General features: G+C 53.5%; 1 protein-coding gene across 1 annotated transcript in view; it reads left to right on the forward strand.

The window, feature by feature from the left end:
• The window catches only part of LOC147120729 (tensin-1-like), a 704181-nt gene that overhangs the window by 323269 nt on the left and 363655 nt on the right, over positions 1-17257 (forward strand). Inside the window, exon 2 of the mRNA XM_085986965.1 lies at positions 6908-7022. Within this exon, the coding sequence (XP_085843091.1) occupies positions 6908-7022 (115 nt within the window). The remainder of the gene's footprint in view (positions 1-6907; positions 7023-17257) is intronic.

Here is a 17257-nt window from a genome sequence, read left to right on the forward strand (position 1 = left end):
ATCACTATCCTCCTTACTGTTCACTATACAGGAAACTTTGTGCTATCCGGCACCAACCGGACCGAGCTGTTGCTGTTCCCTCAAAACTGCCGGACACTCCAGCGCTAATGTTGAAACATGGAAGCTTTTGAGCTCCGTATCTGTCAACAAACCCTAACAGCTTCTAAACAGTCCAAGCGTCTGTAGCTTAGCAACAGCTTCAGCAGACCTTGCAGAGCTTGACTTGAGAAAAAAGCAACGAGAAGAAAAAAAACCTAACAAAACGGCTCCTGATTTTTGCCGGTGGCTCGAGCATTCCGGACAGTTAGCCTCCGGATAACACAAAGTTTCCTGTACTTCCAAGTGCCTTGTCATCTGACATTGTGCCCTGTACACCCAAGTCCAAGCCATTGATATATATCGAGAAAAGCAGTGGTCCTAGTACCGACCCCTGGGGAACACCACTGTATACCTTCCTCCAGTCCGAAAAACAACCGTTCACCACTACTCTCTGTTTCCTGTCACTTGGCCAATTCCATATCCATGCTGCCACTGTCCCTTTTATTCCATGGGCTTCAACTTTGCTGGCAAGCCTATTATGTGGCACTTTATCAAATGCCTTTTGGAAGTCTATGGGCTCAATTTTGCCAGGCCCGAGGAGGCGTGTGAGTTGTTAAAATTGCAAAAAATGGCGGGTGGATCCGATTCTGCCTCCAGCCCGCCTCCGAACAATTTTCCCAAAATCGGGGTTTCAGACCCCGTTTCCATCCCGCCTCCAAGAGGCGGGATAGGCCCTTAACAACCAGTTAAGTGCCTCTATAATCCCATTTTGAGAGGCCTTTGTGAGTTTAACACATTTACCCCGTGCTGCATGTCTCCTCTGGAACACGCCAGTTAATCCTGGCGGCCTCACAAGTGGATTACTTACTAACAGCTGCAGCTCCACCATTAAAAAGGAGTTTTCACCAATCATCATTTTCAGGTGGCAGAACTTTGTTGTCTCAGGTCTGGGAGAACTTTTAGCAGGCCTACTCATTGTTGTGGAAGTTTGGAGCCTGAGATCCATCTCCAGTGTGACTCCTGGGAACCCCCTCTCCCCACATTGACTGAGCGCATCCTCAACTGAGGTATATCCCAGAAGCATGGGAACCATTTATTTCCTTTCATCCTGAACATCAGATTCGGATGAAGACCAGCCGCGGCAGCAGCAGAACCATGAGCAACAGCAGCAGCAACAGCAGGAGTAATAATGGGAGCGCCAAGCTGCTGCTCACCCACCTGAAGCTGGACAGGCAAGAAGGCACCAGCGCATGGAAGCACATCGGCGCAGGAGATACCCCCAAAACAGTGTACCTCAACATGACGGAGCAGCAGTGCCAAAGGAGGCTCAGAATTTTGCGAGAGGTAGTGGGTGTCATCTGCGCAATTCTGCAGCAAGACTTGGAGCCCAGAGGAGCGGGTGGACGCCCTTTACCAGTCACCATCAAAGTCACCACCGCACTCAACTTTTTTGCTTCAGGCTCATTCCAGGGATCAAAAGCAGACATCAGCGGCGTCTCCCAGGCGGCCACACACACTTGCATCACGCAGGTAACCGATGCCCTCTTTGCCATCGCGCACAATTACATCAACTTTTCCAAGGATCAAGCAAGTGTAACCGCGCGTGCGGTTGGATTTGCTAATCTGGCAGACTTTCCAAGGGTGCAGGGCGTCGTTGACTGCACATGTGGCTCTTAAGGCACCCCATCGCAATCCAGGTATTTTTGTCAACTGCAAGGGCTTCCACTCCCTCAACGTGCAGCTGGTGTGTGACCACAAGAAGGAGATTTTGCATGTTTGCTCCAAGTACCCTGGCAGTTGCCATGACACCTTCATCCTGCGCCAGTCTACTGTGCCTCTGCTCTTCAGTCTGCCAGACCAACTTTTCGGATGGCTACTTGGAGACAACGGCTATCCCCTGAGGACGTGGCTAATGACGCCATTGAGGAGCCCATCCAACGAAGCTGAGGAGTGCTACAACCCCAGCCACATTTCCACCAGATCCATTATCGAACAAACCATCGGCTTGTTGAAGATGCGCTTCAGATGCCTGGATAGATCAGGTGGACTCCTGCAGTACTCAGCAGCCAGGGTCTCCAGAATCGTCGTGGTTTGCTGTGCACTTCACAACATGGCACAGCGTCGTGGCTTGCAGCTGCCTGAGGTACAAGTGGCTCATCGCATAGCCTCCTCAGATAAGGAGGAGGCGGAGGAGAGCGACAACGAACAGCTTGCGGAGGTGCATCAACCTGCGCCAGCAGCACGCGAGCACATTGCTGCCCGGGATGCAAGGCACGCACTCATCTTGGGTAGATTTGCTGAACCTGCCCAATCAAACACTTTTGCCTCACACCTTCTTACCAGAGCATCGACAATGGCCAAGAACCTGCGGATTCCTATCACTCTGACCACCATACTGACAATTGCAAGTCGCCCTAAGCCCTCAATGTGGAAGTCCCATTTGCAAAATGACACCGGCCACAACTTCAACAGTTTGCCATCAAGTTTTTTTTATCACAAAGTCATGGATGGCATAACACCCAAGTGTTAAACTGACTGGCCTGTAGTCGCTGAGTTTATCCCTACACCCTTTTTGAACTTGCTATTATCTGTTTATCCCGGGGTATTCAAACACTCTGCGACATTATTAAGGGTTTTTTAGGGTAGATTGGAAGAAACTGTTTCCACTGGCAAGGAAGCCAGAGGGGAGATGAGGAGAATGTTTTTACGCAGCGAGTTGTTGTGATCTGGAACGCGCTGCCTGAAAGGGCGGTGGAAGCAGATTCAATAGTAACTTTCAAAATGGAATTGGATAAATACTTGAAGGGGAAAAATTGCCGGGCTGTGGGGAAAGAGCAGGGGGCAGTGGGACTAATTGGAGAGCTCTTTCAAAGAGCCGGCACAGGCACGATGGGCCGAATGGCCTCCTTCTGTGCTGTACGATTCTATTCTATGACTCTGTGTTGTCGAGGTGTTTGTACCAGGAACAGAGAGGAAGGCATTTGATGGGAGAAACATAGAAACATAGAAAAATAGGAGCAGGAGTAGGCCATTCGGCCCTTCGAGCTGGGAGTGTGCCTTTTTTAGTCAAGTTACTTGCTGGAGTAGAGGAGTGTATCAATTTAAATTTATATAGCGACTTTAACGTAGTAAAGCGTCCCAAGGTCCTTGGATAAGGGGTTAGATGTAGATTCTTGTAGTAGCTAGTGTGCATTTAATGTAGGACAGGAATGAAACACCCAGTGTAGTACTGAGGGAGCGCTGCACTGTCGGAGGGTCAGTACTGAGAGAGTGCTGCACTGTCGGAGAGTCAGTACTGAAGGAGTGCTGCACTGTCGGAGAGTCAGTACTGAGGGAGCGCTGCACTGTCGGAGAGTCAGTACTGAGGGAGCGCTGCACTGTCGGAGGGTCAGTACTGAGGGAGTGCTGCACTGTCGGAGAGTCAGTACTGAGGGAGTGCTGCACTGTCGGAGAGTCAGTACTGAGGGAGCGCTGCACTGTCGGAGGGTCAGTACTGAGAGAGTGCTGCACTGTCGGAGAGTCAGTACTGAGGGAGTGCTGCACTGTCGGAGGGTCAGTACTGAGGGAGCGCTGCACTGTCGGAGGGGCAGTACTGAGGGAGTGCTGCACTGTCGGAGGGGCGGTACTGAGGGAGTGCTGCACTGTCGGAGGGGCAGTACTGAGGGAGTGCTGCACTGTCGGAGGGTCAGTACTGAGAGAGTGCTTCACTGTCGGAGGGTCAGTACTGAGGGAGTGCTGCACTGTCGGAGGGTCAGTACTGAGGGAGCGCTGCACTGTCGGAGGGGCAGTACTGAAGGAGTGCTGCACTGTCGGAGGGTCAGTACTGAGGGAGTGCTGCACTGTCGGAGGAGCAGTACTGAGGGAGTGCTGCACTGTCGGAGGGTCAGTACTGAGGGAGCGCTGCACTGTCGGAGGGGCAGTACTGAGAGAGTGCTGCACTGTCGGAGGAGCAGTACTGAGGGAGTGCTGCACTGTCGGAGGGTCAGTACTGAGGGAGCGCTGCACTGTCGGAGGGGCAGTACTGAGGGAGTGCTGCACTGTCGGAGGGTCAGTACTGAGAGAGCGCTGCACTGTCGGAGGGTCAGTACTGAGGGAGTGCTGCACTGTCGGAGGGTCAGTACTGAGGGAGCGCTGCACTGTCGGAGGGGCAGTACTGAGGGAGTGCTGCACTGTTGGAGGGTCAGTACTGAGGGAGCGCTGCACTGTCGGAGGGGCAGTACTGAGGGAGTGCTGCACTGTCGGAGGTGGTGTTTTTTGAATGTGATGTTAAACCAAGGCTCTCTCAGGTGGATGTAAAAGATCCCACAGCTCTGTAATGATATAAGCAAATAGAGATGGTATTTGCCTGTTTGATTATGATGCCTTACCAGCAGGTTTGCATGTATTGATTGCTTGTGCCTGACCAGCAGAGGGCATGTGACAGAGACAAGCAAGGCAGTTCAGTTTAGTTTCAGTTTCGTTCTAGATGGATCACTGGCATGATGTCTCCTGTAAATGCTGTTATAAAGAGTTGGACAGACTTTAGATTAAAAGACATTCTCTTTCATAAATGTCTCGTCATTGAACCCACAAAGAAATCAATACAAGCTCTACTTCGAAGAAGATCAGGGGAATTAACCCCAGTGTCCTGGGCCAATATTTAACCCTCAATCAGCATCTATAAAAGCAGATTATCTGGTCATTATCACGTTGCTGTTTGAGAAAGCTTGCTGTGCGCAAATCGGCTACCACGTTTCCTATATTACAACATTGCTTCCAATTCTGGTCGCTTAAGCAAACCCGAGTTCTTTCGCCCCAACATTGGCGGCCGTGCCTTCAGCTGCCAAAGCTCTAAGCTCTGGAACTGTACCCCAGTGAGAGTCAGTGTCTGTGGAACTGTATCCCAGTGAGAGTCAGTGTCTGTGGAACTGTACCCCAGTGAGAGTCAGTGTGTGTGGAACTGTACCCCAGTGAGAGTCAGTGTCTGTGGAACTGTACCCCAGTGAGAGTCAGTGTCTGTGGAACTGTACCCCAGTGAGAGTCAGCGTCTGTGGAACTGTATCCCAGTGAGAGTCGGTGTCTGTGGAACTGTACCCCAGTGAGAGTCAGTGTCTGTGGAACTGTACCCCAGTGAGAGTCAGTGTCTGTGGAACTGTACCCCAGTGAGAGCCGGTGTCTGTGGAACTTTACCCCAGTGAGAGTCAGTGTCTGTGGAACTGTACCCCAGTGAGAGTCAGTGTCTGTGGAACTGTACCCCAGTGAGAGTCAGTGTCTGTGGAACTGTACCCCAGTGAGAGTCAGTGTCTGTGGAACTGTACCCCAGTGAGAGTCAGTGTCTGTGGAACTGTACCCAGGTGAGAGTCAGTGTCTGTGGAACTGTACCCCAGTGAGAGTCAGTGTCTGTGGAACTGTACCCCAGTGAGAGTCAGTGCCTGTGGAACTGTACCCCAGTGAGAGTCAGTGTCTGTGGAACTGTACCCCAGTGAGAGTCAGTGTCTGTGGAACTGTACCCCAGTGAGAGTCAGTTTCTGTGGAACTGTACCCCAGTGAGAGTCAGTGTCTGTGGAACTGTACCCCAGTGAGAGTCAGTGTCTGTGGAACTGTACCCCAGTGAGAGTCAGTGTCTGTGGAACTTTACCCCAGTGAGTGTCAGAGTCTGTGGAACTGTACCCCAGTGAGAGTCAGTGTCTGTGGAATTTTACCCCAGTGAGAGTCAGTGTCTGTGGAACTGTACCCCAGTGAGAGTCAGTGTCTGTGGAACTTTACCCCAGTGAGAGTCAGTGTCTGTGGAACTGTACCCCAGTGAGAGTCAGTGTCTGTGGAACTTTACCCCAGTGAGAGTCAGTGTCTGTGGAACTGTACCCCAGTGAGAGTCAGTGTCTGTGGAACTGTACCCCAGTGAGAGTCAGTGTCTGTGGAACTGCACCCCAGTGAGAGTCAGTGTCTGTGGAACTGCACCCCAGTGAGTGTCAGAGTCTGTGGAACTGTACCCCAGTGAGAGTCAGTGTCTGTGGAATTTTACCCCAGTGCGAGTCCGTGTCTGTGGAACTGTACCCCAGTGAGAGTCAATGCCTGTGGAACTGTACCCCAGTGAGAGTCAGTGCCTGTGGAACTGTACCCCAGTGAGAGTCAGTGTCTGTGGAACTGTACCCCAGTGAGAGTCCATGTCGGTGGAACTGTACCCCAGTGAGAGTCAGTGTCTGTGGAACTGTACCCCAGTGAGAGTCAGTGCCTGTGGAACTGTACCCCAGTGAGAGTCAGTGTCTGTGGAACTGTACCCCAGTGAGAGTCAGCGTCTGTGGAACTGTACCCAAGTGAGAGTCAGTGTCTGTCGAACTGTACCCCAGTGAGAGTCAGTGCCTGTGGAACTGTACCCCAGTGAGAGTCAGTGTCTGTGGAACTGTACCCCAGTGAGAGTCAGTGTCTGTGGAACTGTACCCCAGTGAGAGTCAGTGTCTGGAACTGTACCCCAGTGAGAGTCGGTGTCTGTGGAACTGTACCCCAGTGAGAGTCAGTGTCTGTGGAACTGTACCCCAGTGAGAGTCAGTGTTTGTGGAACTGTACCCCAGTGAGAGTCAGTGTCTGTGGAACTGTACCCCAGTGAGAGTCGGTGTGTGTGGAACTGTACCCCAGTGAGAGTCAGTGTCTGTGGAACTGTACCCCATTGAGAGTCGGTGTGTGTGGAACTGTACCCCAGTGAGTGTAAGTGCCTGTGGAACTGTACCCCAGTGAGAGTCAGTGTCTGTGGAACTGTACCCCAGTGAGCGTCAGTGTCTGTGGAACTGTATCCCAGTGAGAGTCAGTTCTGGAGGGCGGGAGGTAAAATTGTCATTTTGGCGTGAATGTCGATTGATTTTGATAATGGTTTGTTTCCTTTGTCCATCGTTAGCCTGAAGATCGCGAGGCCTCAAACTGCCACACCTTCAAAGCAAAGACCTTCAAGAAACTGAAACCGTGTGCCGTCTGCAAGCAGATAATTACCAAGGATGGAACCACATGTCGCGGTGAGTCACAGGCGATTTAATTCAATCCTACGGCTATATTTCCACATAACTGTGTGCGTGTGCGTATACGTGCTTCTCTATATATCTCTGTATCTGAGCGTGTGCGTTTGTGTCTCTGATTTGTCGCTCTATGTGTGTATCTGTATGTGTGTCTGTTTGTCTCTGTCCCCTTTCTTTCAATGTCACACTCTCTCTCTCTGTCCCTCTCTCTCTCCCTCTCTGCCCCTCTCCCTGTCTCTCACTCTCTGTCTTGTCACACTCTGTCTCTCTCTCACTCGCGCTCTCTCTCTCTCTCTCCCTCTCTCTGTCCCTCTCTCTGTCTCTCACTCTCTGTCTTGTCACACTCTGTCTCTCTCTCTCTCTGTCTCTTATCTGTCTCACTCTGTCTTCTCCCTTTCTCTGTCCCTCTCTCTGTCCCTCTCTCTGACCCTCTCTCTGACCCTCTCTGTATATGTGCCTGTGTTTTGGAAGAAGCTCGATTTTACAAAAGGAATTATTGGATTTTCAAACGTTTCTGGTTTTGTGTACAGGAAACTGTGGGGGTGGGGCGTGTAACCGTGACCAATGATATTTGGGCTTGGCGGGTTGCGCTGGGCGTAGGGGAGGGGAAGGCGTGGGAGAGCAGCCTCATTTCATGCCCAGTTTTGTGCTGCACCTCCATTTGTTCTGGTCATTTTTTTCTGATTTCTTGCCCTCCCATCCCAGCGCCTCCTGCCGTCCTCGGTCAGAGGTCTGTTCCGCGAGTGTGTCTGAGTGAGCTGTCGGCAATGAGGGGATTCGGCAGCGGAAGGCCTCGCAGCCTACATCAGACAAGTAAATAGGATAGATAAGGTGATTCGCCACAAAGCACAGAAAGATTGCAGGGCTGGAGGAGGTAAATGGAAATTAGTGAACAGTAAATTGGAAAATCCTCTAAAAGAGGGCGAGCTCTTTGGAGATGGAAGCAGCACATAGCTCGTGCCATTAAATTGAGGGGGGGACGCGTTCCTTCTTCCCCCGCCCTCGTCTCTGCAGTGGTTGAGCCGATTGTTTCATCACCAATATTGGTCTTTTGGCCTATGTGCCCCTCACAGCACAGCCAGCGATCACCCATTGACGAATGGTGTCTTGGAATGAATTGTGATGCTGTACTGCCACCAACTGGCAGTCTCCTACAAGTTCATGTGATTGCACTGGAGAGGGTGCAGAGGAGATTTACGAGAATATTGCCAGGACCAGAGAATTTTAGCTATGAGGAAAGATTGGATAGGCTTTGGAACAGAGGAGGCTGAGGGGAGATTTAATTGAGGTGGACAAAACTTTGAGGGGCCGAGATAGAGTGGATAGGAAGGACCTATTTCCCCTAGCAGAGAGGTCAATAACCAGGGGGCATAGATTTAAAATAACTGGTGGAAGGATTTAGAGGGGAGTTGAGGAGAACTTTGTTCACCCAGAGGGTGGTGAGGGTCTGGAACTCACTGCCTGAAAGGGTGGTAGAGGCAGAAACCCTCATCACATTTAAAAAAGTACTTGGATGTACACTTGAAGTTCCGTAACCTGCAGGGCTACGGACCAAGAGCTGGACAGTGCGATTCGGCTGGAGAGCTCTTTGTTGGCTGACACAGACACGGTGGGCCGAATGGCCTCCATCTGTGCTGTAAAAATGAAAAGTCAAGGATGAGAAGAGCTGCTGCAGCCAATGTGGCTCATCCCTCTAGTACCCTAACACTCGCTGAGTGGCAGCTGACTGGCTTAAACACAGTGGGCAGGAATATCCACAACCCTTAAAGTGTCAGCTGTGGCTCAGTGGTCGCACTCGCGCCTCTGAGTCAGAAGAACATAGGTTCAAGTCCCACTCTAGAGACTTGAGCACATTATCCAGGCTGACACTCCAGTGCAGTACTGAGGGAGTGCTGCACTGTCGGAGGGGCTGTACTGAGGGAGCGTTGCGCTGTCGGAGGGGCAGCACTGAGGGAGCGCCGCACTGTCGGAGGGGCAGTACTGAGGGAGCGCTGCACTGTCGGAGGGGCAGTACTGAGGGAGCGCCGCACTGTCGGAGGGGCAGTACTGAGGGAGCGCTGCACTGTCGGAGGGGCAGTACTGAGGGAGCGCTGCACTGTCGGAGGGGCAGTACTGAGCGAATGCTGCACTGTCGGAGGGGCAGTACTGAGGGAGTGCTGCACTGTCGGAGGGGCAGTACTGAGGGAGTGCTGCACTGTCGGAGGGGCAGTACTGAGGGAGCGCTGCACTGTCGGAGGGGCAGTACTGAGGGAGCACTGCACCGTTGGAGGGGCAGATCTGAGGGAGCGCTGCACTGTCGGAGGGGCAGTACTGAGGGAGCGCTGCACTGTCGGAGGGGCAGTACTGAGGGAGCGCTGCACTGTCGGAGGGGCAGTACTGAGGGAGTGCTGCACTGTCGGAGGGGCAGTACTGAGGGAGTGCTGCACTGTCGGAGGGGCAGTACTGAGGGAGCGCTGCACTGTCGGAGGGGAAGTACTGAGGGAGCACTGCACCGTTGGAGGGGCAGATCTGAGGGAGCGCTGCACTGTCGGAGGGGCAGCACTGAGGGAGAGCAGCACTGTCAGAGGGGCGGTACTGAAGGAGCTCTGCACTGTCGGAGGGGCAGTACTGAGGGAGCGCTGCACTGTCGGAGGGGCAGTACTGAGGGAGCGCTGCACTGTCGGAGGGGCAGTACTGAGGGAGCACTGCACTGTCGGAGGGGCAGCACTGAGGGAGTGCTGCACTGTCGGAGGGGCAGTACTGAGGGAGTGCTGCACTGTCGGAGGGGCAATATTGAGGGAGTGCTGCACTGTCGGAGGGGCAGTACTGAGGGAGCGCTGCACTGTCGGAGGGGCAGTACTGTGGGAGCGCTGCACTGTCGGAGGGGCAATACTGAGGGAGCGCTGCACTGTCGGAGGGGCAGTACTGAGGGAGCGCTGCACTGTCGGAGGGGCAGTACTGAGGGAGCGCTGCACTGTCGGAGGGGCAGTACTGAGGGAGCGCTGCACTGTCGGAGGGGCAGTACTGAGGGAGCGCTGCACTGTCGGAGGGGCAGCACTGAGGGAGTGCTGCACTGTCGGAGGGGCAGTACTGAGGGAGTGCTGCACTGTCGGAGGGGCAGTACTGAGTGAGTGCTGCACTGTCGGAGGGGCAGTACTGAGCGAATGCTGCACTGTCGGAGGGGCAGTACTGAGGGAGTGCTGCACTGTCGGAGGGGCAGTACTGAGGGAGTGCTGCACTGTCGGAGGGGCAGTACTGAGGGAGTGCTGCACTGTCGGAGGGGCAGTACTGAGGGAGTGCTGCACTGTTGGAGGGGCAGTACTGAGAGAGTGCTGCACTGTCGGAGGGGCAGAACTGAGGGAGTGCTGCACTGTCGGAGGGGCAGTACTGAGGGAGTGCCGCACTGTCGGAGGGGCAGTACTGAGGGAGTGCCGCACTGTCGGAGGGGCAGTACTGAGGGAGTGCTGCACTGTCGGAGGGGCAGTACTGAGGGAGTGCTGCACTGTCGGAGGGGCAGTACTGAGGGAGTGCTGCACTGTCGGAGGGGCAGTACTGAGCGAATGCTGCACTGCCGGAGGGGCAGTACTGAGGGAGTGCTGCACTGTCGGAGGGGCAGTATTGAGGGAGCGCTGCACTGTCGGAGGGGCAGTACTGAGGGAGCGCTGCACTGTCGGAGGGGCAGTACTGAGGGAGTGCTGCACTGTCGGAGGGGCAGTACTGAGGGAGCGCTGCACTGTCGGAGGGGCAGTACTGAGGGAGCGCTGCACTGTCGGAGGGGCAGTACTGAGGGAGCGCTGCACTGTCGGAGGGGCAGTACTGAGGGAGCGCTGCACTGTCGGAGGGGCAGTACTGAGGGAGCGCTGCACTTTCGGAGGGGCAGCACTGAGGGAGTGCTGCACCGTCGGAGGGGCAGTACTGAGGGAGTGCTGCACTGTCGGAGGGGCAGTACTGAGGGAGTGCTGCACTGTCGGAGGGGCAGTACTGAGCGAATGCTGCACTGTCGGAGGGGCAGTACTGAGGGAGTGCTGCACTGTCGGAGGGGCAGTACTGAGGGAGTGCTGCACTGTCGGAGGGGCAGTACTGAGGGAGTGCTGCACTGTCGGAGGGGCAGTACTGAGGGAGTGCTGCACTGTTGGAGGGGCAGTACTGAGAGAGTGCTGCACTGTCGGAGGGGCAGAACTGAGGGAGTGCGGCACTGTCGGAGGGGCAGTACTGAGGGAGTTCCGCACTGTCGGAGGGGCAGTACTGAGGGAGTGCTACACTGTCGGAGGGGCAGTACTGAGGGAGTGCTGCACTGTCGGAGGGGCAGTACTGAGGGAGTGCTGCACTGTCGGAGGGGCAGTACTGAGGGAGTGCTGCACTGTCGGAGGGGCAGTACTGAGCGAATGCTGCACTGTCGGAGGGGCAGTACTGAGGGAGTGCTGCACTGTCGGAGGGGCAGTACTGAGGGAGTGCTGCACTGTCGGAGGGGCAGTACTGAGGGAGTGCTGCACTGTCGGAGGGGCAGTACTGAGGGAGTGCTGCACTGTCGGAGGGGCAGTACTGAGAGAGTGCTGCACTGTCGGAGGGGCAGCACTGAGGGAGTGCTGCACTGTCGGAGGGGCAGTACTGAGGGAGTGTGGCACTGTCGGAGGTACAGCACTGAGGGAGTGCTGCACTGTCGGAGGGGCAGTACTGAGGGAGTGCTGCACTGTCGGAGGGGCTGTCTTTCAGATGAGATGTTAAACCAAGGCTGTCCTCTCAGGTGGGTGTATAAAATCCCAGGCACTATTTCGAATAATTGCATTGGAGTTCTCTCCGGTGTGCTGGCCAATATCACTTAAACAGTTTAGCTGGTCATCACCACATTGCTGTTCGTGGGAGCTTGCTGTGCGCAAATTGGTGCCATATTTCCCTACATTACAACAGTGACTACACTTCAAAAGTACTCAATTGTCTGTAAAGCGCTTTGGGACGTTCTGAGGTTGTGGAAGGCGCTGTATAAATACAAGTTTATTCTTTATTTCCTGTGTATTACTTCAGGAGTGAACACAGATACAGGAGGAGGCCATTCAGCCCCTCAAACCTGTTTCTCCATTCAATTGGATCATGGCTGATCTGTACCTCAACTCCATATCCTGTGATAACCGTTCCCAACAAAAATGTTAGTCTTGAAAGCACCAATTGACCCCCAGAATCCAGCTTTTTGGGGGAGAGAGTTCCAGATTTCCGATACCCTTTGTGTGAGGAACTGCTTCCTGACATGAACGGCCGGGCTCTAATTTTAAGGTTCTGCCCCCTTGTTCTGGACTCCCCCCCACCAGAGGAAATAGTTTCTCTCTCTCGACCCCATCAACTCCTTTAATCATCTTAAACACCTCGATCAGATCACCCCTTAATCTTCTACACTCGTGGGAATATAAGCTTAGTCTATTCATCCCTTTTAGCCCTGGTATCACTCTGGTGAATCTGCGCTGTGCCCCCTCCAAGGCCAGTATATTTTTCCTGAGATGCGGTGCCCAGGACTGAACACAGTGACTCCAGACGGGGCCTGACCAGAGCTCTGTACAACTGGAGCATCCCTTCAACCCCTTTGTATTCCAGCCCCCTTGAGATTAAGGCCAACATTCCATGAGTCTGTTTAATTATTTTTTGTACCTGCCCACTAGCTTTACTGATTTCTGTACTTGGCTCCTCAATCTCTCGGCTCCTCCACAGTTCCCAGCTTCTCGCCATTTAGAAAACACTCTGATCTATCGTCTTAGGTCCACAGTGGATGAGCTCACACTGTCCCACATTGAGCTCACACTAACCCACATTGAACTCCATCTGCAGACTTGGATACACGGCTCTCTATTCCTTCATCCAAGTCATTTATAAATATCGTGAAAAGCTGTGGCCCCAGCACAGATCCCTGGGGGACACCACTAGTCACATCCCGCCAATGGGAGGACACACCCATTACCCCCACTCTCTGGGGGAAAAATTCAGTTGTTTGCGCCTCCCGTTAGCGCCTTAAGAGGGCACTAATGGGGCGCAAAGCAACTAGCGCCCGGGCGCGGCGATGTTTGTGCTGCTCGCGAAATTAACTAGACATTTTGCGGCGGCGCTAAACACTACCACCACGATCTCCTGCGCCCGCAGATCGTGACGTCAGTCGAGTGCGCAACGCCCCGTTAGCGCCCCGGACCAGATATTGAGTGGCGCCCCCTGCCTTACCGCCTGCCGCTAGCAACGACAGGTTGAGGGGAGCGTTTTGCTGTCAGAAAGGGACTGGGGGAGCGCTATTTAAAGGCGACCACTTCCTGCCTTTTTTTGTCGGTGACATTTTTGCACCACGCATTCTGAGAGAGAGAGAGAGAGAGAGACTTCTGGAGAGATTCAACGCTGTGTGAAGGAGTTTTGGGTACTGAGCAGCACTTTGCAGGTTTATTTTGATTTGCCCTTCCTTGCTTCGCCAGCGCTCTGAGGTAGCGCCTCGCTCCTCGGCCTTAGCGCCTTATGACAGGTGTGAAGCACCTGATTTAGCGCTCCAATCACCTCCAGGGGCGATAAAAGCCAAGTTTGCTGTTGGAGGCAATATTAGCGCCAGGCGCTAAACTTTGCGCACGGCCGATAATGGCGCCCCAAGTGGGGCGATACTGAATTTTTCCCCCTCTGTCTCCTACCTCCTGACCAATTCCCTACCCATGGCAATAGGTTGCCTTCAATTCCATGAACTCTCATTTTTATTAAGTCTCTTATGTGGAACCTTATCGAATACCTTCTGGAAGTCGATCTGAGTAACATCCAGAGACATTCCCTTATCTACCACGTTAGTTAGCTCCTCAAAAAATTCAGCTAGGTTCGTTAGACATGAATTACCCGTTACAAATCCACGCTGGCTCTTTCTGTTCATTTAATGTTTGTCCAAGTGCTCAGACACTCTGGCCCCGATTTTCGGCTTGTGTGGGAAATGGTTGGGTTTCCCCGAATGTGGGATTTCCGACACACATAAAAAAGTGTCAGCCAGCTCCACGCAATTTTCCCTCAAGTGGCCAATTAATTCCCAGCGTGTGGACAGCCCTGCTAATTGTCCAATTCGAGTCAGAAATCCCCACAGTATGATGTCATCATTCGTGGTGCTTTCAAGGTTCAAAGCAAGCACTGCATCCTCTGAAGGTTTCCAAACGAACCATACAGAGTGGCAGAGGAGCCTGCAGCAGCTGTGGGCAGTGCCAGACCCCGAGCTGCCTCCAAATTCGACAAGGCTTCACTGCAGGCATTATTGGATGGGGTTAGGGCCCACAGGGAGGTCCTCTTCCCTAGGTCAGGCAGGAAGAGGCCTCCCACTGAGACCAATGCTGCATGGATGCAGGTGTCAGAAGATGCCAACTCGCTGGGAGTCACCAGAAGAACCTTGGCATTACATCTCTAACTCCTTCCTTTACTCCCCCACAGTACCATCCAGAGCCCCCGTCCTCACTGTGGAGGAGAAAGAGGCTGTGCAGCCAGACTCCTCAGAGGAAGCTCCAACCTCTGAGGGCGCAGCGTCAGCAGAAGTAAGCGCACCCAGCACCAGCGCAGACACTCACACCTCGGGGGGACCTTCGGGACATAGAGTAGTGTTGTCACCTGGTGTTTCACAGCTCACAAGTGAGCCTCAGCAGATTCTGGAGACAGGGACAGCAGTGGAGAGTCCTCGTCGGAGGGCGCAGGACTCTGCCAGCTCAGCTCAGCTGCGCTGCATCTCGACCCTCTGCCTCTGGGTCCATCCGCAAGAGAAGAGGTGATGGATCTCCATGCACAGATGCAGGAGTCTCTGGCAGGTTTTGTCTCCAGGGTCGCTGTGAGTGTGGAGCGAATGGAGGAGTCCATAGCGACCATGAGCAGAGCGTTTGTGGAGTCATTGGCACATGAACGCATCACCATGGAAAGGTTGGCAACCTCCATGGAGGAGATAACTCGCCAGGGTGCGGAAAACATGGTGAGTGCTCATAAGAGAATGACATCTCTTGAGGAGCGTTGGCCATCTGTTGAACAGAGAAACCAGATCTTCATGGAAGTCCTTCTGAGTAGGACTGCCAGTGCAGAAACGGGTCCCACTGGCCCCCTAAAGCGCAGCAAGGTGCTCTCAAGTCACTTCCAAGCACTGGCCCCTTCTGGCTTGTGCAGCTTCAGGTGAGTGAGCAGCAGCCTGGTGCTCCTGGTAATCATCCTGCTGTTCCTGGTTCTGCTGCTGCCGCCTCTGCTGTTGGAGATCCTCTAATGCCAGGAAGGGAAGGTACCAAAGGCCTCCCATGCTTCTGGCAGATGCCTCCGTTGAGGGGGCGCTGAGTTAGGGTGGTGAGAGGGGCTTCCCAGGAGCTCACACTGGAGAAGTGTGTGAGGCTCCAACTTTCTACAGCTGTTCCTAAACCTTCAAAAAGTTCCCCCAAGCCTTTATCAACAAGGTCCTGCAGCCTGCAAATGCTGCCTCTTTAAACCTCTTCAGCCCTCATTGACCTGCAGCTGACAGCAAGCAAGCCAACTGTTTTCACACCAGCTCTCATCAGCGGGGTTCCCCGCAGGCGTGTTTGATGTGGGGAAAGCCCCAAAGTCGCATCGGCCCCGGAAAATTACTACCTCAAAAAGGAGATAATTGCTCATTACTGCTCCGACGACCAGTCCCGCCAGCGGCGGCCGGGACTGAGGCGGGTCGCGGAGAAACGGCGGTCCGAAAGTCGGACGGGGCGGGGGGGAGGGTCCCAACCCGCTTTTTCGCCGATTTTCAGCCCCCGGCCGCCTGGAAAGCCGCCCGACGGCAGCCAGAAAATCGACCCCTCTGTCTCCAAACACAGATCCCAGTAACTTCCCCACAACTGGCCAATGGGCCTATCATTTCCTCGTTTACCTCCCACCCTTCTTAAATAATGGGAGACATTGGCAGTTTTCCAATCCAAGGGGACAATTCCTGAAGCGGGAGAGTTTGAGAAGATCATGACTAGAGCATCTACAATTTCCTCACCTACAGGAAACTTTGTGCTATCCGGCACCGACGGGACCGAGCTGCTGCCGTCCCATCAAAACTGCCGGACAAACCAGCGCTAATGTTGAAACATACGGAGATTTTGAGCTCCGTATCTGGCAACAAACCCTGTTGCTTAACAGTCGGCCGTACCTTGCAAGCGTCTCTGTAGCATAGCAGCAGCTTCAGCGAGACCTTGCAGAGCCTGACTGGTGAAAAAAAAAGCAACGAAAAGAAAAAAAAACGAACGAAACGGCTCCTGATTTTTGCCGGTGGCTCGAGCATTCCGGACAGTTAACCTCCGGATAAACCAAAGTTTCCTGTACTTCTTTTAATACCCTGCGGTGGAAACCAGCAGGTCCTGGAGACTTGTCTATCTTTAGCCTCATTATTTTCTCCATTACCATTTGTTTACTTATATTAAATCTAGTAAGTTCCTCCTCTTGATTTATTTTTAGTTTTCATCTTGTACTTTATCCCCATCCTATACTGTGAAGCCCGATACAAAGTTTGGCAAGTCTGCCATTTCCTGATTTCCAATTATCTGAACATGTTAGAATGCCCAGGACATGACAGTCCTCAGCCTGTGAGGCCACTATCCCCTCCGAACTTGCGACGGCAGGGGGTGGCGTTTGTTCAACCCCAAATGCACACTCACGACTCGCTGCATCCGAAACTGGAGTCACCGAGACCCGATTGTCACAACAATGGGAGAGGCGGGTTTTGCTCCGTCACGTGACTCGGAGCACGTGACAAGCAGTGGAGAGGCCGACCCGGAGATGGGAGTCTGGCAGCGTGTCTGCACCCGACAGCGGGCACTGTCATAAATCGCAACTTCTACAAGAAGTAACTCAGGAAGTACTACTGGACAGCCAGCTGAGGGCGCCGTCCGAGGAGTATAAATACTCGGGCGTGGGCCCAACTTGGCCCGAGACAATCTGGAAACAGGAAGCTAGTGACTACTAACTAGACCTCCATGTTTTACAAGTCGATTAAAGCCTTGCTTTTTGTTCAACCAAGTGCGTAGTGAGTCTTTATTACGTCAGGCACCCTGCGACCCCTGCCCAGCCGGCCTCCTCCACCAGCTGCTGCCTGCCTCCCGCAGTCTGCAATCCTCTCCCTTTGCTCCCCCCCCACCAACTTTGATCGTACTTTCAATCGAAAATTTCCCTCCTCCCTGCATAACACACCTTGGAATGTTCTGCCCACTGCCACATAAAGAAAGAACTTGCATTTCTGCTGCGTCCTTCGTGAACTCAAGACGTCCCAACGCGCTTTACAGCCAATGAAG

Source organism: Somniosus microcephalus, chromosome 4 (assembly GCF_052327205.1).
Source record: "Somniosus microcephalus isolate GS21.2 chromosome 4, FLI_Smic_1.0, whole genome shotgun sequence".
Taxonomy (NCBI): domain Eukaryota; kingdom Metazoa; phylum Chordata; class Chondrichthyes; order Squaliformes; family Somniosidae; genus Somniosus; species Somniosus microcephalus.